This window comes from Molossus molossus, unplaced genomic scaffold, assembly GCF_014108415.1.
Source record: "Molossus molossus isolate mMolMol1 unplaced genomic scaffold, mMolMol1.p scaffold_m16_p_10, whole genome shotgun sequence".
Classification (NCBI taxonomy): domain Eukaryota; kingdom Metazoa; phylum Chordata; class Mammalia; order Chiroptera; family Molossidae; genus Molossus; species Molossus molossus.
This window is the reverse complement of record NW_023425345.1, coordinates 730,906-752,531: the sequence shown is the minus strand read 5'-3', so window position 1 is coordinate 752,531 and position 21,626 is coordinate 730,906. Positions and strand designations below refer to the sequence as shown.

Genomic DNA, 21,626 nt, shown 5'->3' with positions numbered 1-21,626 from the left:
TTTATTTTTTTTTTATCTTCACCCGAGGACATTTTTCCATTTTTTGTTCAGATAGAGTGGGAGGGAGAGAGAGAGAGAGAAACATCTATGTGACAGAGCCACATCGAATGGTTGCCACCCGCACGACCCAACCAGGGCTGGGGACAAACTGCAACCGAGGTACGTGCCCTTAGCGGGAACCGAACCCGGGTCTCTCTGGACCGCAGGCCGACGCTCTAACCGCTGAGCCAAACCGGCCAGGGCTGCGTTGCACTTTCAGATGAGGCCTGGTGGCCGTCACAGTGCCCACGACAACGGGAGGTGCGCTCACCCCGTGCTCACTCGTGCACTTGCACGAACGTTTCCCTGGCCCCCAGCCTAAACACGATCCTGTTAGTCTCTCATCACACCTGTCCTCTGCCGTCACGCCACTCACGAAAATTGTATTGATGAATGTGTGTGTGTGTCTGAATGTGTTGATGGGACACATCTCTCCCTGATGTATGCTCACGCGATCCCCTGACAGCAGAGACTGTCTGTGCTATTCACTAATAAGAACCTAGCATGAGGCACAATTTGGCATACAGTAGGCACTCATTAAAATGTTTCAAAGAAAGGTTGCAAAAAGCTGACACATCAGTTAAAAAAAATAAGTGAAACTTAAAATCAGGGCCAAGATGCTACAGCACCTGCCTCGGGCCTGTGAAAATCGAAAACTCTGACAAGTGTTGGTGAGCACCCGGGACTCCCGTGCCGCAGGAAGGAGTGTGGATGGAGATGCTGAAACCCAGTCCGACTGCCGCTGACAGCGAGGAGCGTGCCCCCTGCAGCCCAGCTCGTAATCCCACTCCTGGGGGGGCTTCCCAGAGGACCCGCCCACAGGTGCGCGGGAGATACGGACACGGCCACTTACGGTGGCGTCGTCCGGATTAGCACAAACAGCAGGCGGTTCAAACGTCCACCCACGGAGAGTGTGAGGTTTGTGCAGAGGCAGACGGCGGGAGACCACAGCAGTGAGGATGGAATAAAGCTCTACCTATAACAGGGGGACTCTATCCTACGCACAGACAGGATGAAAATGGGGGTTCGTCAACTCTGCAAACACACTACAGAAAGGAAACAAACAAACAAATATCAAGCAAGACGAGCCAGTCTGTATGGAAACATAATACAGAAACATACAAACACATCACCTGCAAAGTTTCCATCCATAAAAAGGAACTAAGTAAAAATATGAATTCATTCAAAACACTTGAAGACAAGATGATAAAACAACACAAAGAGCTCCGGCAGTTTGGCTCCGCGGTTAGAGCGTCAGCCCTCAGACCAATGAGTCACGGGTATGATTCCAGTCAAGGGCACGTACCTCGGTTTCGGTTTGTCCCCGGCCCTGGTCCGGTCGTGCGGGAGGTAACCATTCGATGTGGCTCTGTCACATAGATGTTTCTCTGTCTCTCTCTCTCCCTCCCTCCCACTCTGTCTGATAAGTAGAAAAGTATCCTCGGGTGTGGAATGAATGAATGAATGAATGAATGAATAAATAAATAAATAAATAAAGAGAGAAGAGAAGGGATATTTCAAAGCTAAGAGAACAGAAAACCAAAGTAATATTATACAAACAAATGAACAAATTAGAAACAGCAAGAACAGCGAAGCGACGAGGCTGAAATGAAAACAGGCGGAGGGACGGCCTGGAAGACGCTCCGAGAAGGCAGAGGAGAGAGGGTCAGAGCAGCTCCAGAGAGGGCCGGCCACAGGGCCACAGGACGGGCGGAGGGTCGACGTGAGGCCTGGGAGGACCACTGCAGGAGGAAGGGGAGAGGCAGAGGGCAGGGAGCGGGATGGAGGGAGGAGATCTCAGTGCTGAAACGAATCTGCACGTCGGAACACACTGTGCCCAGGAAACCCCGACGAAGTGCCCCAACCCCAGGCAGCTTAGTCTGCTTTATAATGTCAGGCTTCCAGGCAGGGGAAACAGCACCTTCGAGGAGGGGGCGGGGGGGGTCAACAGACCTGGGCAGCCTCTCAAGAACGCCCAGCACCCAGAGACGGGAAACTGCACGTTGAAGAAGAGAAAGGAGGGCGGAGCATCACACCCAGCCAGACTGCTCTAGCCCACGCAGGGGAGGTGGGTCCGCCAGGGACTGGCAACAGAAACAGCACCCATGGGCCTTTCCCAGGGATCTGAGCGCACAATGAAATCAGCCCACTGAAGAATCAGTCAGAACAAAGACCTCTGCAGGGAGGGAGAGTCCGCGGACAAGCAACGCGGAGGCGAGGCGCCTGGGAGCCGCGGCGGAAGGAAGCGCGAGCCCTAGGGACTCTACGAACAAAGCAGCCAGCGAACACTGTGAGGTGGGGTCAGGAAGGAACCCAGCAGGTGCTGGTCACTTTGGGTTTCAGAGCAGAGAGCCAGCCCCTTACTGTCTGCAATGGAGACGCCCTTCAAACACACCGCGTTCCCCAATTCTTCAGGGCTGTCGTAATCTCTTCCCTTGCCTTAGGGTCCCTCTGGGACCTAACGTCTCCTGCGGGGATGACAATCTATCCGAAGTTCAAAAACGTCTTCAGCGTCACTGGAGGACAGCACTGTGAGCAAGGACCGGGGCTTTCAACATGGCGCCAGTGCTTACTGGCAGGGTGACCTTGGGAAAGTCATTAGACCGCTTTGTGCCTCAGTTTCCCCAGCTTGAAAGGGGATGGTAGCCATGCCTGACGCATGGAGATGCTGGGAAGACTGAATGGGGGGCACCTGTGAGTTGCTCCCAGCATTGCCTGGCATGGAGGCAGCCCCAGAAATACTTAAATTAAATATGCCTTACTTGTAAAGAAGAAAAAAAAGCATAATCCTCTCCTTATAAAATTGTTTCTATGTATATATCCACCCACCCACCCACCCACCGACACAGCCATCCTCCTATGTCTGTGAATCAAGACAGGCCTAGAATTATGTTCACCAAATGTCGCCTTTAATTATTGCTGGATGGTAGATTTTGAATAACTTACTACTTCTTTATACTTTTCAGAATTGCTCACATTTTTTGTAATGGTCATGTGATTTGTTTTGTGTTTTAATTTTGTTTTGTTTTTTCCTTTATTGGTTTTAGAGAGAGAGGAAGTGAGAGGGAGAGAGATAGAAACATCGGTGAGAGAGAACATCGATTGGCCGCCTCCTGCACGCCCCGCACTGGGGATCGGGCCCACAACCTGGGCAATGTGCCCTGACCGGGAATCGAACTGGTGACCTCTCGGTTAAAAAGACTAAATTTCAGCCCTGGCCGGTTTGGCTCAGCGGTTAGAGTGTTGGCCTGCGGTCCTGAGAGACCCGGGTTCAGTTCCCGCTAAGGGCACGTACCTCGGTTGCAGTTTGTCCCCGGTCCTGGTTGGGTCGTGTGGGTGGCAGCCACTCGACATGTCCCTTTCACGTCGATGTTTCTCTCTCACTCTCTCTCCCTCCCACTCTATCTGAAGAAAAAATGGAAAAAATGTCCTCGGGTGATAAAAAAAAAAAAAAGACTAAATTTCATGATTAAAATTTTTTCACCCAGATAAGTCTGTTATCCATCTATTGTTTTATTTTATTTTATTTTTTTCATGTGTCCATTTCCAACTACTGTTCTAAGTCAGTCTGAACGCCCACTGCCAGCGCCGTACTGTCTTCCTCATGACACCTCTGTAAGCGCGGGAGATGTGGCAGGGAGCCCTCTACTGAACTTCCCCGAAAGAAATCTACATGTATATCTGCATTCAGATGTAGGGAGAGTCGGCATTAACATCGAATCTTCCAGTCCAAGGACTAGAACAGACCTCTTTATCTTCAAGTTTTCCTATATATTACTCAATAAAGTTGTTTTCTTTAATCCTCACCTGAGGATATGTTTTTATTGATTTTCAGAGAGAGAGAAACATCGATGTGAGAGAGAAACATGGATCCCATGAGCACCCTGACCGGGGATGGAACCTGAAACCCAGGTGTGTGCCCTGACCGGGAATCGAACCCACAACCTTCTGGTGTAGGGACAACACTCCAACCCACTGAGTCACCCAGCCAGGGCGATTATATCATGTTTTTATGTGTCTTAAGTATTTTTTAGGTAAGCAGCACAGAGGAGGTATTTATTCCATGTCTCGTCACCATTACTATAATCAATGCGTTGCTATTATTAGGAGATGGGGGAACTAGAGTTTGGGGGTGGAAGTAGGAGCAAAACTCATTTCAGAAATGATGTCTGTCCTTTCCTGCCCACAGGAGGTAGCCCTGGCATCAGGAACACATTCTCACCTCTTGGCAATAGGTCCTCCCCAGTTCGTCCAAGGAGCCGTCTTCCCAGGTCGCTTCGGATGAGCCCGAAGTGGGCAGGTAGCACCTTGCGGAGTTTCTGACTTGTTGATTCTCCCGTGAGACCTCTATTAAAGCAAAGGAGCTTGAGTTTATTAACACTGTCAAAGGCACATTTAAATATTTAATGTTTCCTTTTCATCATAAGCTGACTGGTAGAAATTGAGGCTCAAACAAAAACCATGATGAACTATGTAATAAATGGTGTCGAAGTAACTGGATAAACATTAAAAAAAAATCAAATTAATCTCCTTGCTATCTTATTCTAGGATAAACCTTAGATAGAGCACAACATACACTGAGTAGAATAATAAAACTGCACTAGTAGATGAAAATGAAGATGAATATTACGTAATACATAACATTTGTGTGAGAAGCCCTTTCTAAGAAATACTTTTGAGCCAGAAATCATTTAAATAATGACTGGGTCTGATGATATATTTTGTTTGGTGACAATAAAAAACCACATACACAAATAACAACGAAAGAAAAATGAGTGGGAAAACTATTGTTAATATACGTGAGAAATACGGGTTAATTTCCATAATATATGAGTAGCTCTTACAAATCAGTAAGATAAATATACTCAATAGAGCAATAAACTAAGGTTATAAACAGGTAATTCACATAAAAAGGACCCCAAAAAAATCCAACAAATGTATGAAAAACGGCTCAAACTCATTGGTGATTTTAAAAGTCTAATTAAAACAAGTTAACATTTTTTTCCACTTGTCATGTAGGCAAGGATTAGAGGGAATGATGAAGAAAGAGATCGGTTAGTTCCAGCCTTCGTGTAGAAAACCTGGTAGTGGAACAGTCTGAGTCCCCTTCTAGAACTCTGTAGTGACGGGGCAGAGGACCACTCAGCAGATGCACGTGGCGGAGGATGCTTTCTGCACTGCTCACGAGAGGGAAAACTGACACAATTTAAATGTGCATTAACAGAGGATTGCTTTTATGAATTACAGTTCATCCAGCCTATGAAATACTACACAGACACTAAAAACAAAAGTATCATCTAAATTAATGGATGTGGACATTATTCTTTCAAATATATTTTTTCAAGATTGAAAGGACTAGCATAATTTAATTTTCATTTTAACACTTATTTTGTGTATTTGGCTATGCATCCATCCATCCATCCATCCATCTATCCCGCCATCAATCATCCATCCATCCACTCATCCATCCATCCATCATCCATCCATTCATCCATCCATCCATCCATCCATCTACTCCACCATCCATCATCCACCCACCCACCAATCCATTCAACATCCATCCATCCATCCATCATCTATCCATCCATCCATCATCCATCCAACCATCCATCCATCATCTATCCATCCATCCATCATCCATCGATCCATCATCCATCTATCCACTCATCCATCCATCCACTCATCCATCCATCCATCCATCCATCCATCATCTATCCATCATCATCCATCCATCCATCCATCCATCCATCATCTATCCATCCATCCATCATCCATCGATCCATCATCCATCTATCCACTCATCCATCCATCCACTCATCCATCCATCCATCCACTCATCCATCCATCATCTATCCATCATCATCCATCCATCCATCCATCCATCCATCCATCATCCATCGATCCATCATCCATCTATCCACTCATCCATCCATCCACTCATCCACCCACCCACCAATCCATCCATCATCCATCCATCCATCCATCCATCCATTCATCATCCATCCATCCATCCACTCATCCATCCATGCATCCATGCATCAGAAACAAAATCTGGAAGGATAATATGCCAAAAAGAATACATGGAGGATTACAGAGACTGTTATTTTGTGTTTATGCATTTTCTGGGTTTTTTTTTTCCCAGCAAAAAGCATGTATTACTTTTATAATAAAATATAATGAAATAAATATAAAATATAGCCATTTTCTTTCTCAAAGCTGACTGCAAAGAATCACAAATGGTTTCCCAGATTTATTTCCTAAAATGTCTGCAAATAAGCTTCACTCAAATTAAGCACATTTGTAACTACTCAGCTGCAGTTACCAAACTGCCAGTATCTGGAATTCCATTTCCTCCTTCAAAGAGAAAGGAAGGCAGGAGGCAGGAAGAAGGCAGGAGGCAGGAAGGAGGCAGGAGGCAGGAAGGAGGCAGGAGGCAGGAAGAAGGCAGGAGGCAGGAAGGAGGCACGAAGGAGGCACGAAGGAGGCAGGAGGCAGGAAGAAGGCAGGAGGCAGGAAGGAGGCAGGAAGGAGGCAGGAGGCAGGAAGGAGGCAGGAGGCAGGAAGGAGGCACGAAGGAGGCAGGAAGGAGGCAGGAGGCAGGAAGGAGGCAGGAGGCAGGAAGGAGGCAGGAAGGAGGCAGGAGGCAGGAAGGCAGGAGGAAGGCAGGAGGCAGGAAGAAGGTAGGAAGGAGGCAGGAAGGAGGCAGGCAGGAGGCAGGAAGGCAGGAAGAAGGCAGGAAGGAGGCAGGAAGGAGGCAGGAAGAAGGCAGGAAGGAGGCAGGAAGGAGGCAGGAAGGCAGCAGGCAGAAAGGCAGGAAGGAGGCAGGAAGAAGGTAGGAAGGAAGTAGGAAGGAGGCAGGAAGAAGGTAGGAAGGAGGTAGGAAGGAGGCAGGAAGGAGGCAGGAAGGAGGCAGGAGGCAGGAAGGAGGCAGGAGGCAGGAAGGAGGCAGGAAGGAGGCAGGAGGCAGGAAGGAGGCAGGAGGCAGGAAGGAGGCAGGAAGGAGGCAGGAGGCAGGAAAGCAGAAAGAAGAGAAAAGCCCTCCCCCAGGGGACCGTCTGGCTACATAATAATAACATACATAGAATAAAATACAAAGAATATAAAGCCAGTCCTTCAGACTCAGGAATTCTGGGGCCCAGGGGCCGAGCATTTGAACCGGGGTCAGACCAGACACTGCCCAGCACATGGCGACGAGGGCGCCGGGCTGGAGCCAGGCTCCGGTCGGTCGGGCACACCTGCCGACACCGCGCCCTGGGCCCCGCACTCTGGCCCTGGTCCGCTCCCCACACCTCCCCCGGGGCTCCTCCCCTCGCAGTTAGGGTGTCACTCTTCTGTGCGCTGTCATTCCTGCCGCCTCCCCGGCGTCCCTCAGTTTCCTCTGAAGGGTTCCTGCTGATCTGAAATGGGGCAGAGAGGGGACCCGCGGCTTAGGGGCACTTCCGAGCATCTTAAGTGCAGGAAAGGAAACAGTCCCGCGTCATGTCTTCCTGCGCCCACACGGACGGTGCTGTGATAAGCAAGGTGGCGGGGCTCATAGAGAGCACAAGCTTACCGAAAACAGAAACACGAAGATCACCAGAAAACATGCTCTCTAGATGGGGAATCCACAGATACTGGGTTGCAGCCAATATCTGAACTGCAGGCCCCCTTGCACAGGCAAGGGACACCAGCAAACTGTACTCCGATCACTCATCATTCACAGATGGCAGAAAAGCAGACCTGAGAACGGGAACGGATACAAAGGGGTATGTGGACTCATGTCACTTATGAAGTGGGCTCTTGCAGCCAATGAAAATAGGTGACATAGTCTCTCTTCCAAAATCGCTAAGGGCATCAGTTAGAAAACAACTATCATCAAGACGCCAGGAAGCAGAATGGCGCTCTGGGAAGATCGGGAGCAGCACAGAAGTCCCCTGTCTGCCCACGGGCTTCGAGGCCGGCGGCAAGGGACGCACCTCCCTGAGGGAGCCCCGACGTCGGTTAAAATCCAGAAACACTGGATGGGGACCAAGGCGAGGGGCGCCGACTCCGGGGACAGACCACCTGGACTCGGTCACTGGCTCTGCAGCCTGCAGTTACCGGCCGTGCGCCTCGGTGCCCTTCGCCCCCGTCTGCGGGAGATGGAAATCCGTGCCCACGCCGCGCGGCCTCGGGCTAGGACGACAAGACAGCGAGGGTGCAGGCTTGGCACTCGGTGGACACACACAGAGTTAAGTACTTGAGAGAAGGAAACCTCAGCCCACGGCTTTACATCCAGACAAACCGATGTTTTAACTGCCAAGGCCACATACAAGCTGTCGTCACAAACGTGTAAGAAATCAGGGTATCATTTCCATGAGCACTTCCCAAGGAATGCACTAGAGAACAGGCCTGGAGCAGCCACAGTGACGGGAGAGACACGGGAACACGGAGAAGAGGGAGACAGCTGGTGCGGCTCAGGTTTGCTCTCTCCAAGCGGCGCCTGAGGCAAGCGGGGTCGTGAGCCGGGAGGACCAATCCGGAGTGACCGCGGGAGAGAGAAGGTGCACAGGCGGCCTTGGCCGTGGCTGACGCCCTGGGCACTGTCCGGATTCCTCGGCTTCTCGCAGCGTTAGGAAGGAGGGGACTCAAATTAGCCAACCGTGGTCCAGAGCAAATAATTTCCATTTGTAATAATATGGTGTACACCCAAAACTAGTACAATGTTTTAATTCAACTGTATCTCAATTAAAAATAAATTTTTGAAAAATAATAATTTCTATGATAATCCAACCCGGAAATGATATGCTGACACCACAGCTGCACTGCTGGGGCGTGGACTGCACACCGGGGGGTGGCGGTGGCACGAACAGCTGGGGCGACTCGCCCTTTCCCATTCTCGTCAGTAAGCAGGCCTCTGTTCTGACCTCCTCAGTGTAAGTTTTATTTATTTGTTTACTTATTTCTGTTTATCATCAGAGAGAGTGGGAGGGAGGGAGAGAGAGAGAGAAACATCGATGTGAGAGAGACACATCGACTCGTTGCCTCCTGTACAACCCTCACCAGGGCCAGGGACGAACCGCCACCAAGGTCCGTGCCCTTGGCCGGAATCGAACCTGTGACTCAATGATCCGAAGGCCGACGCGCTAACTGCTGAGCCAAACTGGCCAGGGCAGTGTAGAATTTTAATATGATGTGGCCCTTTGCCCCAAACTATGTCTTTCATTTACAGCACCCACAAAAAGATTCTGCCTTCTAACTGAAGGCTTTGGATTTCAATTATGAAAGTTATAAAAGAAGTCTTCAATGGGAACTCGGCATGAATAAGATTCTGTTTTAAGCTGATCCCTACGACTGGGTACAGAGGCAGGTTGGAAGAGGCCACGCTGGCGACAACGACACAGCAGGAGGCAGCGGTGAGAGCTGATGCAGCAGACACAGGAATGTGCAGAATAACTAGACGCATCTCATACTGAGCCAGGTCAAAGATGCTTTGCATTCTGAGACGTATCATTATGTTGTGTATCCCCAATAAAGCCTGCTGCTAACTACTGATAAAATGACAAAATGAGATTTCCATGCTGAATTGAAATTGTATTATAGAGGTGACTTCCGGTCAAGGGGGCGGGGAGGTAACTGCGGTATCGCGTCCTCCCACAACCACATCAAAGTTACAACTAAACTACAGAACAACCATCATTCAAAGCCGCCTGACATAGAGCTGAATGGCAGTCCGACAGCTATGGAATTAAAGCAGCTGCATCGAGACTGGTAGGAGGGGCGGACGGGCTGGTCCCACACCCACGTGTGGCGGATAAAAATCAGGAGGACACCTCGGCTGGGAAGGTCCTCCCTGAAGACTGAGGGGTCCCCGTCCCACACTAGGCACCCAGTTCAGGGTCCCAGTGCCAGGAAGAGAATCCCCATCACTTCTGGCTGGAAAACCAGCGGGAACTGAGGCTCAGGGAGGCTGAGGCGGCTGGAGCCCTAGGCAGCTCCTTAAAGGGCCCGCACATGGACTTATCGGACTCGCTCCCTCTAAGCTTGGAGGGGAGGCTGCTCGAGGGGCGCCAGAGACATACAGAGAAGAACTGAACTGTTTGGCATTGGAGCGAGGGCTGGAGAGGGGGCTTTCTCTGGGACAAATGTGCTGTCAGAGGCCTTTGTTCCTTTGGTGAGCCCTTCCCTGGGGCCGCAGACAGCCAGCATATCTGGGACTCCAGCAACCTGGCTCACACTGGTTGCCCCGCCCTGGTGACTCCCTGAGGCCCCGCCCCACCCAAATTTCAGGCCCACCCAAGCTGTTGCCAGTTGCTTAACCATAGAATTGGCCTGGCTTGGATCCTGCTTCAGGTGTTGCTAAATTCTTTCAAACAAGCAGCATCTGGTCTCAGATAGCCCCATACTGCTCGTTAAGTAATACACAGAAACAAACATAGGGAGGCAGCCAAAATGAGGAGACAAAGAAACAGGTCCCAAATGAAAGAACAGAACAAAACCCCCAGAAAAGAACTAAGCAAAATGGAGATAAACAACCTAACAGATGCTGAGTTCAAAATACTGCTTCTAAGGATGCTCAGTGAACTAGTTTAGTGAGGGCCTCAAGAGCATAAAAAAGGGCCAGGCAGAAATGATGGATGCACAGTTAGAAACGAAGGAGGCATTAACTGAAATAAAGAATAATTTACACAGATTCAATAGTAGAGTACGTAAATCCAAGAAGCAAACCATTGATTTGGAATATAAAGAAGCAAAAAACGCCCAATCAGAACAGCAAAAAGAAAAAGGATCCCAAAAAAATGAGGATAGTGTAAGGAGCCTCTGGGACAACTTCAAGCATGCCAACATTTGCATCTTGGGGGTGCCAGAAGGAGAAGAGAGAGAACAATCTAACTTGGTGAAGGAAACAGACATACAAGTCCAGAAAGCACAGACAGTCTCAAACAAGATGAACCCCAAGAGGCCCACACCAAGACACATCATCATCAAAATGCAAAAGGTTCAAGACAAAGAGAGTATCTTAAAAGCAGCAAGAGAAAAGCAGTTAGTTACCTACAAGGGAGTTCCCATAAGACTGTCAGTTGATTTCTCAAAAGAAACTTTGCAGGCCAGAAGGGAGTGGCAAGAAATATTCAGAGTGATGAAAAGCAAGACCCTACAACCAAGATTACTCTTTCCTGCAAAGCTGTCATTTAGAATCCATGGCCATATAAAGATTTTCCCAAACAAGAAAAAGTTAAAGGAGTTCATCACCACCAAACCGTTATTATATGAAATGATGAAGGATCTTTTTGAAGAAAAAGATAAAATATATGAACAAACAAAATGGCAATGAATACATATCTATCGACAATGGAATCTACAAACAAAATGAACAGGCAGAACAGAAACATTCTCATAGATACAGAGAACATTTTGTTGGTTGCCAGATGGGAGGGGGGTTGGGGGAATGGGTGAAAAAGGTGAAGGAATTAAGAAGTACAAATTCATTGCTAGACTGACAAACCTCAAAGGGAAGGGGATTGGGGGGTGGGAAGAAATAAACCAAAGAACTTATATGCATAACCAATGGACACAGACAATAGTGTGGGAAAAGGTGGGAGGGGGGAGGACAGGGGAGAAGGGGGTTAATGGGGGAAAAATGAGGAACATCTGTAATACATACAACAATAAAGATTTAAAATAAAAAAATAAATAAAAAAAGAAAGAAATTGTATTATAGAACTTACCTTCTGAAAAAGAAAAAGAAAGTAAAAACTAGCAAAAAAAAAAAAAAAAAATTACCGGCAGGAAACTGAAGCAAAGAGAAACTTAACATGGGCAGCCAGAAAGGCTTGCTTCCAATTATGGTAGGTTGGCTCCTATTGAACCAACCCACCAGCAGAAAACAATGATAAACTCTGGCCAAAACACAAACAAAGAAGCATCCAAAGGCAAGGGAGAGCTGCTGGCGTGAACTGGAGTTGGCACTGGGAAATGCGGAATGACTCTCCTTGAGCGTCTTGCTCTTTGCCCTTGTGCCCGAGGGCAGGCTGCAGTTGGAACCATGCAAGGCGGCTGGATTTGGATACAAACCCGGGGTCCTACTGGGTTTTGAACCAGGAAGCAGCATTAGGACTCCCACAGTGTCGGAAAGTATGAGGGAACGCCCAGGAAAAACACAGAGGAGGCTCTCAGACGTCTGACTGTACTCCGCCAAAATCTCTGGCTAACCCCAGGACGGCAACTGTGCTAAGCAGACAGGAAAGCCCAGGTCCCAGGTCAGGCAACAATAGCAGAACAAAGAGTTCAGGTGTTAGTGAACCCCCTCGGGGAAGACAAAGATTAGAGTTTGAATGTAGCCAAGTAAAATGGCTGCTAAAAACAAAAATTCCTCAGAGGAACATAACAGAACACCTAGTCTCAACAATGCAAAATTTACTATATCTAGGAGAAATTCCAAAATGACCAGACATAGGTGGGAAAAAACCAAGAGGCTGTGATCCTTATTAAAAAAAAAAAAAAAAAAAAAAAGATAATCAATAAAAACCAAACTTGAGATTATCTAAATGTTGAAATTAGCAGATAAAAAATGTTTAAAGCATTTAAAATTTTACAACCAGTGTTTGAGAATGTAAAAGAAAATATATACTCATAATGAATGAACACATAGGAAATCTAGCTGAAAAACAGAAGTTGTAGCAATGTATTATGTTTATAGTGTATGATATGTAAAATATGATGTATGTCAGAAATATAACAAGGAACAGGAGAGAATTGGGAAAACACTGTTGTAAAGTCCTTACACTTTATGTGAATCCGTATAACATTATTTAAAGGTAGATTCTGGTTAATTAAAAATGTATAATGCAATAAAATGCTCAGTTTATCCAAATTTCTTGAGATTATGCAAACTCTATGGGAAAAAACGCCAGGGGAAGAGGTAGGTGGACAGAGAAGGAAGGAGGGGACGTAACGCAAAAAGGCAAAGATCCCGTTTTGGGAAAAACGTAACTCAATGTACAAAATTACTTCATAGAACATCTTAACAAGAACATGAATTCAGTAAAAGAAGTTAATGAAACAATAAAATGAAACGAAAATTAATACAGTAGACCAAAGGAAACACCATTATAGAATAAAGTAGACACAGCAAAGAATAGAATACACCTCGGTGAAAATCAAATTAGGGGCCCGACTGGTGTGGCTCAGTGGTTGAGCGTCGACCCATGCACCCAGAGGTCGCCGGTTCGATTCCCGGTCAGGACACATGCCCAGGTCGTGGGCCTGATCCCCAGTGGGGGCATGCAGGAGGTGGTCAGTTGATGTTCTCTCTCATCGATGTTTCTATCTCTCTCCCTCTCCCTTCTTCTCTCTCTAAAATCAATAAAGAAGCAAAAAAAGTTTTTAAAAAATCAAATTAGGGGTCTGGATGAAAGAGCTAAGGTGATCTCTGTGAACACAGAGGGAAAAGAGAGAATAAAGTGCATTGAAAGAATTTAATCGATATAGAAGACAAAGACAATCCAACAACATAGGGATAATTTGTGTCACTGATGTTAAAAATCTGAAAAATGGATCATAATATATTCAAAGATACATAATATTATTGCAAAAACAAAAAAACAAAACAAAAAAAACTCAACATAAAGAAAAATTAAACTTGCAGATTGGAAAACTGATACAAAAAGCTCACACCAAGGTATATCCTAGTCATACCAGTAAAACTGAGGGATAAATAATTCTTTGGGTTAACGAGTTACAACCGGGGAGAAAATCAGGCAGACTCAGTACTAGGAAACAATGCATCCAAGTCTGTGACCTGCGGAAGGGTAAATGTGACCCATGGACATGACGTGCAGCCAAGAAAAGATATATTCACCATTTTCCTCAGTTCCATTTCAATGTCTATTCTTCTGATATACTCAAGTAAAAATAAAAAAAAAACTTACACGAGATGGCGTATATGGGAACCCACTTCACGAATGCCTTTCTGTCTGTCTGCCCCGGGCACAGACCGGCACGGAAGATGCCCGGTTAGCGCTGGCAGCGGTCATCTTGCCCTGGGTGGCAGGACTGGTTTGGTCGCTTACCTCTCTGCACTGCTCTGACCCGGGCCCGCCTCCCACGGCTGCACTGAACGCGAACCGAGCCCAGGGCCTGGCGTGGACCGAATGTTCATTAACTGGGGCTGACGATGACGGTGATCAAACAGGTGTATGCACTTGTCTGTGGTGAAGACCCTCCCCAGCCAGGCTACATACCAGCCGATCTCTCACTTGAGCTAACTGCAGGGCCTGTGTTTCAGACACACCTGCCCACTGCCCTCGGCCTTGGCTGGAATGCTGTTCCCTCCGTGTTGGTCACATGTACCATGAGCCCTCGTCCTGCAGAAATGCCTCCCAGCGTGGCCCTCCTCCCCCCGGGAAGGCCCGTGGCCCCCGTTCTCTCGGGCTTGAACTTTGGAGCGAACAGTTCAGCTGGACCCCACCACGAGCTCGCTATGTGACCTGGGAGTCACTGAGCCCCCAAGCCCAAGTTTTCCCGCCTGAAGTTGGGATCACAAAACCCACCTCATAAAGCTATTGAGAGAAATAAAAATTAAAGTTTATAAAGTATCTACACAGAGCACAATAGTTGCTTTTTATTATTATTATTATTATTAATCCTCACCTGAGGATATTTTTCCATTGATTTTTTTAGATAGAGTGGGAGGGAGGGACCGAGGAACATCCATGAGAGAGCGTCTCATCGATTGGTTGCCTCCGGCATGACCCGAACTGGGGGTTGAACCTGCGACCCAGGTACATGCCCTTGACCAGAATCGAACCCACAACCCTTTAGTACACATGCCAATGCTCAAACAGCTGAGCCAAACCAGCCAGGGCTTACTTTTCATGTGACTTATTTGATCTCACCTGCCATATATATTATATATATTACAATATATGTTTAACATGTATGTAATATACATAATATACCTGCCCTATATTAATACACACACACCCTTAAAGACAGAGCCTACAGCTTGGTTGTGTACCCAGTGAAGGGCCTAGTGGCACAGACTTGCACATGAACTAACAAAATGTAAGGGACGAAGGGTCCTTGGAAGATTCCTTGCCTAGAAATCCCTACACTCGGGAGGCTTTAAACGGAGAGTCCTAGAGCCTGCCGGAAGCTCTCCCGGTCAGGGAGACCGCGCTGAAATCTGACCGCTGTCATTTTTAAGCTTGCTGGCGAGGCGGGTCTGAGAATCAGAGGGTGCTCGGTGTGTATCTGCTGTGCTGAATTAGGCTGAAACCAGATGGCGCAACCCGCCTTGAAGAAGCCGGTAACAGGTGGTCAACTCCGGCAAGAAACCACCGGCCTCAGACGCCCAGAGGGCTGCCCAGGAGACTTGCCAGTGGCCGCCCCCAGCCCTGCAGAGCCCTGCAGCGGGGGGCCCTCTGGGCGCTATGCTGGCTCAGCTGGGATAAGGAAGGAAAACTTCTCCTTCTGGAGATCGTAAGCCTGGTACCTGTCCAACATAGCTATATAAACCACTCAACTATCTGCGCTTCTACGGCAAGATTTTCCCCATCTTTACAGGAATAACATGTCCATTATCGAAAACTTTTGAAAATATGGAAGCAGCAGAAAGAACCAAACAGCACCCAGAGACGATCACTTAAAGACGATCTGACTTCGGCATTTCTTTCCCACCATTTGCTGGTACACTCTCCCCGTGACCGTGACCTCGTGGAAACCACGGCTCGTGGCTGCCCCTGTGCCACGCAGATGCGCTGTGCCTCACTCATCCGCTTCCTCTAGTTGGACATTCACGTTATCAACTTCTCTGGGGTTACGCACTTTCCGTGTTTGGCACTATTTCCTCAGGACAGGTCCACAGAAGAGAAATTACCCTGCCAAACGCTACTGAAATCTTCAGCCACGTACTTAAAAACATTTGTACCTTGCCTGGCTGGTGTGGCTCAGTGGACTGAACACTGTCCCATGGACTGAGAGGTCCGGGTTTGATTCCCAGTCAGGGCACGTGCCCAGGTTGCAGGCTTGATCCCCAGTAGGGGGCGTGCAGGAGGCAGCCAATCAATGTTTCTCTCCTTTCCTCTCTCTCTAAAAGAATCAATAAAAACATTTAAAAAAAATACATACCTTGATTTCCCATACAATTCGTAAAGTTTAAGTTATTATTTATACTGAAGTTCTTCAAAAAGGCGTAATAATCCACTGCAGTATCTTTATTAATGTTGTAGTGTTCTGCAAACCTGAAACAGAAATCTTCTTTAGTGATCAGAAATCATGAGACAGAGATGAAAAGTGAAGAAAGTTTGTTACTAAGGTATCCTTGACATTGGGGTTGGTGGTCATTTTAATGTGTTTCTGGCTAGAGCTGGAATTAAAAGTAGGAAATGTTACCCTTTTTCTAGAAATGCAGATACCTCTGAGGAGATCCCTTCACTCTGTCTGTGTGTGGGTGCTTACGGAGTCCATGGGACAGGAACGCCTCGGGCCGGCTAAGGACAGGCCCTGCCCAGTGCCCCTCAGGGTGGCCCTTCTCTGGCAGGAGGGGCGGCCAGGCCGTACGCCACAGGGGAGCCAGCTCTGCACTCATAGCAAAGGTGAGCCCCACTTCCCTTTAATAACTGGGGGGAATGGGGCTGGGCCACGAGACAGTTTCTCTGGTTAAAATGTCAATAATCAAGAGAAACCTAGAGCTAGGTGGAGGGCAGAACATAGCCCACTGTTTTGACCAAGCATCTCCTTTCTGCAGAGAAACTGGGGCCCAGGATGACACACCCAGCAGTCACTGTCGCAGGCGGGGGGACTTTTCTGGGCACATGCTACGATTTCTATAGAGAGTCTGTAAGCACAATCAGTGTTTCTCCTGAAATATACTGAGATACTCTTTATTGTAAGTTAAGATAGAGGGGATGTTCGGGATTTGTTTTTCCAGTTATTCAAACCTGCCACCTGATCCATGCTTTTCTAGACAATTTCTGCATTATTACATTTATTTTTTTAAATGACAGTTTTTAAATGTTTGGTTACATCACCTCCATATGTGTTGGCTTCTATAATTATCTGATTTCATGCTGCTTTCTAAAAATTTAGTAATTATCACTTAAAGTATTTGTTATTTTCCTGTTTTCCAAATTTAACAAAGAGTAATGTCATGTGTTCATGTCAACGCACACCTTTCTTCCACTGCGATGAATCTTGCCTATTGTTCTAGTAAGAAAAATTATCTTGAGATATGATAGCTGCCAGAGGTTAGCACTGAACTCCCCGAGCAGCTCCCTCCCACCCAGTGCCTGTCTCGGGCACAGAGGCTGTAAGCTGGAGGAGCCAGGAGGGCCCCTAACGTCCTCCTTGTGTCGCCGACCTCTGGACAGCGTTGGCTGCTGCAGGAACGTTGGGATGCGGACCAAAGCCTCGTCGCCAGCTTTCCTGTTTGCTGCGAGTCAGCAATCCCTCAAACTGTACTTGCCCGCTGAGAACCCTGACCCTTCCTCATGCCCGCTCATCGTCCCTGAGCTCGGACAGACAGAACCCACGGTGACAGCTCCTACGGATGGCACTTCAGGAACGAGCCTCGGTCCCGCCCACGCATGCAGAATCTCCATGGGCTTTTGTTCACAAGAATAAAGGCCTAGGAGACGGAACCATTCCTAAGATGCCCCCCCCAAGGCTGTGTTCCCGGGGACCTGAACTCACACGTCCACGGACACCCTCAGGCACGTCCGTCACTCGGGAAGGCCGGCTTCAGGGGCAAAGGGAAAGACGCCCATTGACCCACCAACCTCTCCAGGTTCACCAGCTAGAACTGGACCTTGGGCTTCACTCAGCCGCTGGGCAGCAGACTGACCTCCAGGGAAGGAGGCAGGGAGTCCGTTTTTCAGGCTGCTCACGAATCATCTAACCCAGATCAAGGACTTTGGCCTGCAAGGCCGTGAAGGGGAGGGAGGGTGGTGAGAGAGGGGAGCGCAGGAAGCAAGCCCAGTGGGTCTAGGACGGTCTGACTAAGTATAAGACCTGGCGGCAATCTTTCTGCCTCCTGGTTACGCAGGAAGATGAGACTCTGCCGCCTCCGGAGAGCTGTTCACCAAGGAGTAAAGGCCGCTGGTGAAACCAACAGGCTACGGGACCGTCTGCGCATCGAGCCGACGGCATGTGCCTGGCGTCACGGGCACGCTCGGTACGTTACGTGGGATCTTCCCGCCAGCCCTGCGAGGGGGGCTCCTCGGTCTCCATTTCTTTCAGAGGAAACTGAGTCTCAGAGAGGCCCGGGGGCCTGCCAGGCCTGAGGACTCGGGAGGGCAGAGCACAGGGCTGACCCCAGGGGCCTGACTTCAAAGCCCAGCCGTTCCTACCACGCCGAGCACTGAAGGCTGACATGAAACAGAAGCTGTTACATTTAAAAAAAAAAAAAAAAAAGAGGATTCAAAAATGCATTGTGTTTTCTGCTCAGAAACTAAAAAGGCAAAGTTAACACTGAGGCGGCTCCTCAAGGAGCGAGCCCGCCTGAGCTTCAAGGGGAAGCGTGGACGGACGGCAGCAGCCCTTTGATGGTCTCGGCTCGCGCTGAAGGCGAGCAATCCCATCGCGCTCCTCCCGCCTTATCAGGAAACAGCATTGTTTCCGAGGCTGAAAAAAATACTCAACTGAAAATGTGTGGCGTTCTTTATTATTCAATACTTATGAGATGGGGAAGCAGACAGTAACATTTTTTATAGATTTACTAGGTTGGAGACTGCGGTGCCAAACGCAAGGTTTATTGTCAAATAAAACAGTTCTGGTTTTTGATTGCCGGTTTTAAAAGTGTTGCTTCTGTTCTATAATTGCATGCACAAAATTATTTAATTTGTTTTGTTTGGATCTTATTCTGGACACTTTCCCAGCCGGAAAGATGTAAAAATTAAAACATCTATTATGGCTTTTATATTCTGAGGTGGGTGATAAAGAGGAAAAAAGAAATTATTCAAAAGACTAGGAACTATCCATTTTTTCAATGTGTCCTTGCTTTTCAGACCCTGCGGTGCCCGAGGCCGTCGCGGACGCTCCCGACTTCCTTGCTAAGGAGCGAAGGCCTCTGCTCCCTACAGAGGCCGCAACGTGTCTTTAATAATGTGCGAGGGACACAGCACACGGTTTTCATGGCGACTTCACCCGCAGTGCGCCGCGAAACTCTCCGTCTCTGGGCAAGCTCCTAGGGCTTCCGTTCATGGCGTGGGGGGTACTCACCAAGGGGGGGAAGGCAGGAGAGACGGTGCCACCTGGCTGAGCACCATGTGCATAAGGTTAAACGTGGACCCTCCGTGGCTTCCACTCAAGACTCAAGTAGCCACTGAAGCCAAACACGTGGCTCCTAAATGACCTGGAGTTTACTGGGGGCTCAGAAGATCGCCCATGCCAGCTCCCACTCACTGGCCTCGAGTCAGGAGCACGTGGCGGCGGTGATCCAACGCCCAGGGCCCCAGCGCTCCGTCACCTAAGGTCTCCTGCTGCTGCGCCCCAACCTCGGCAGGAGCAGCCCTCAAAGGGGCTGAAGTCTCAGTTCTGCATCAGGATGGAGCGCCAGGGGGGAGCACATTAACTCACTCTCCTCCTCACCCCGGGCTTTGAGTGAAAGTCAACTGTTTGCTGGAAACACAGGGATGGGGGGCGTGGTGCCAACCCGAGGGCGAGGCAACCACGATGGATGGCTTTCCTCGGGGTGTGTGGAGGCTGCGGGCCAGATGACTCCCACCCGAGGGTGTGTAAGGAATTCGAACCATCAGCTCTCACTCCTGAGAGTCCGTGGAGGCTTCGGAACGAGAGAGAAATGACGAGCGCGCGCGCCTTTTGAGAAGAGTGGAGATGGAGGAGGGACGGAGTGAAGCGTGTGGCTCCGGAGACCCCGACAGGTCCCATTTGGAAAATGGTTCCAGGTCTACGGAGCAATCTCCCAGCCCCTGCGTCTCCTTACCGTCGGTACTCCTCGTCCCTCATCTGCACACAGAAGGTCTCCAGGACCCGCCTCAGCTCACGCGGCTGGACCCGCCCAGTCTTGTTAACGTCCATGAGCTTGAGGGCGCTGATAACACTTTTCATGTTTTTTAAAATCTGTGTGTAAAAGTGATTTAGGAAAAGTCAAAAGATCCAATGCTGAAAACCAAAATGGTAACAAAGAAATGCGAACGTTTTTAAATGCTTCTTGTAAAATAAAATGTTTTCAAAGATTCAGTCGTAGGTACTGCAAAATGAAATGTCGATGGAAGAAGAGAACACTTTACATTTATTGAATGTTTTCAAGGCAATTTTCTCTGTAAATGTTCTTAGTACGTTTAAAAAAAAAACCTTTTTCTGATGTAAAGCAGTAAGTCTCAGGCACAATCCATTCCCTTTTAAGACTTACAAGAAAGTCCTTTTTGTTAACTGCTACTTAAACACTAGTTTTGCACACCTGAACTTGTCTTTATTTTTCATAGCCACGTGAAAACTGTTTTACTAGGAACTAAATGAAAAATATGACTGTGTATTTCAACCCCTCTGAATTTTTAAGACACTGGAGCCAAGTTGGATAGACTCTTCTCCGAGTTCAGCGAGTGAGCGCTACTGGGCGCACGCCGTGCGTCTGCACAGGTCCGTGGAGACGGGCCAAGCTGCGCACCTGCCCTGAGCCACTCGCATTTAGAGGGAAGGAGCACCTGTCGGGCTCCCCACGAGCCCAGCACAGAGCCATGCGACCAACTCACTGAAGGCAGTGGGATCGTTATCCCATTTTTAGATAAAACTGAGGTTTGGGGAGGCTACATGAGCCACCCAACATCCCAACATCACCTGGCTGGACGCTGATGATGCTGGAATTCGAACTCAAGCCAACCCTTAGCCACACCTCCCAGGGGGGAGAGAGGGCGCGGAAGTGAAAGCTGACCAGTGGGCCACGGGAACAAGAGCCAGACAGCAGAGACAAGTGAGGACCTGCGGGCCCTCCCAGAGAACAAGCACTTCTAGCCAGCGCCATCTGGGGGGCTTCCTGCAGGAGGCGGCCTCTGGGCTAGGACATGGATTGACCTCGAAATCTGGGGGAGGACAGGAGGGATTCTGCCCAGCCGGACGGGAGGGAGGTCAGGACTGTGGAGGAAGAGCGGTGAGCGGCCATGAGGGCTGGACCCTGGACAGTCCGATTCCACCATCTGTACTAGACCAGACCCAGTGCCGCCCAGAGTCTGAGGAAAATGAGTGAACTTCTAGGAGTTTAGGGAAAACTCCAAGATGAACGGTTTGTTCCCTTTTCATCGCTGACTCTGACGGTGCTTCCCCATCAGTCCTGGGCTGACGAAATCCAGGCACAAACCACTCGGCAGCCCTCTCCTGGGTGGCTGTCTTGCTCATGCCCGAGGAACCACTGAGCTGCCCGGCCCCTCCCTCTCCCAACCCCTGGCTCTGGGGCAGCTGAGGTCCCAGTCCCCTAGTCTCCACACTTACTCCCACTAGTCCAGCCCTGTGGCTTGATGATCAGCTGGTGGCTCTCAAGTTGTCTCCAGCCCTGACCTCTGCTCTGAGCCCAACTGCCTAGTGACGTCCTTGAGAGCCTAAGAGACGTCCCAGGTTTACCAAACCCAGCTGCTCCCCCCTCAGCCTTCCCACCCCAGACACGGCGGGTCCAC

General features: G+C 48.8%; 1 protein-coding gene across 1 annotated transcript in view; it reads right to left on the bottom strand.

Moving 5' to 3' along the window:
• Positions 1-21,626, bottom strand: part of EFCAB6 (EF-hand calcium binding domain 6) — a 201,718-nt gene that overhangs the window by 145,491 nt on the left and 34,601 nt on the right. The window contains exons 5-7 of the mRNA XM_036252660.1: positions 19,943-20,079; positions 16,129-16,241; positions 4,262-4,386 (exon numbers count right to left, since the gene is read on the bottom strand). Coding sequence (XP_036108553.1) covers positions 4,262-4,386; positions 16,129-16,241; positions 19,943-20,079 — 375 coding nt within the window. The remainder of the gene's footprint in view (positions 1-4,261; positions 4,387-16,128; positions 16,242-19,942; positions 20,080-21,626) is intronic.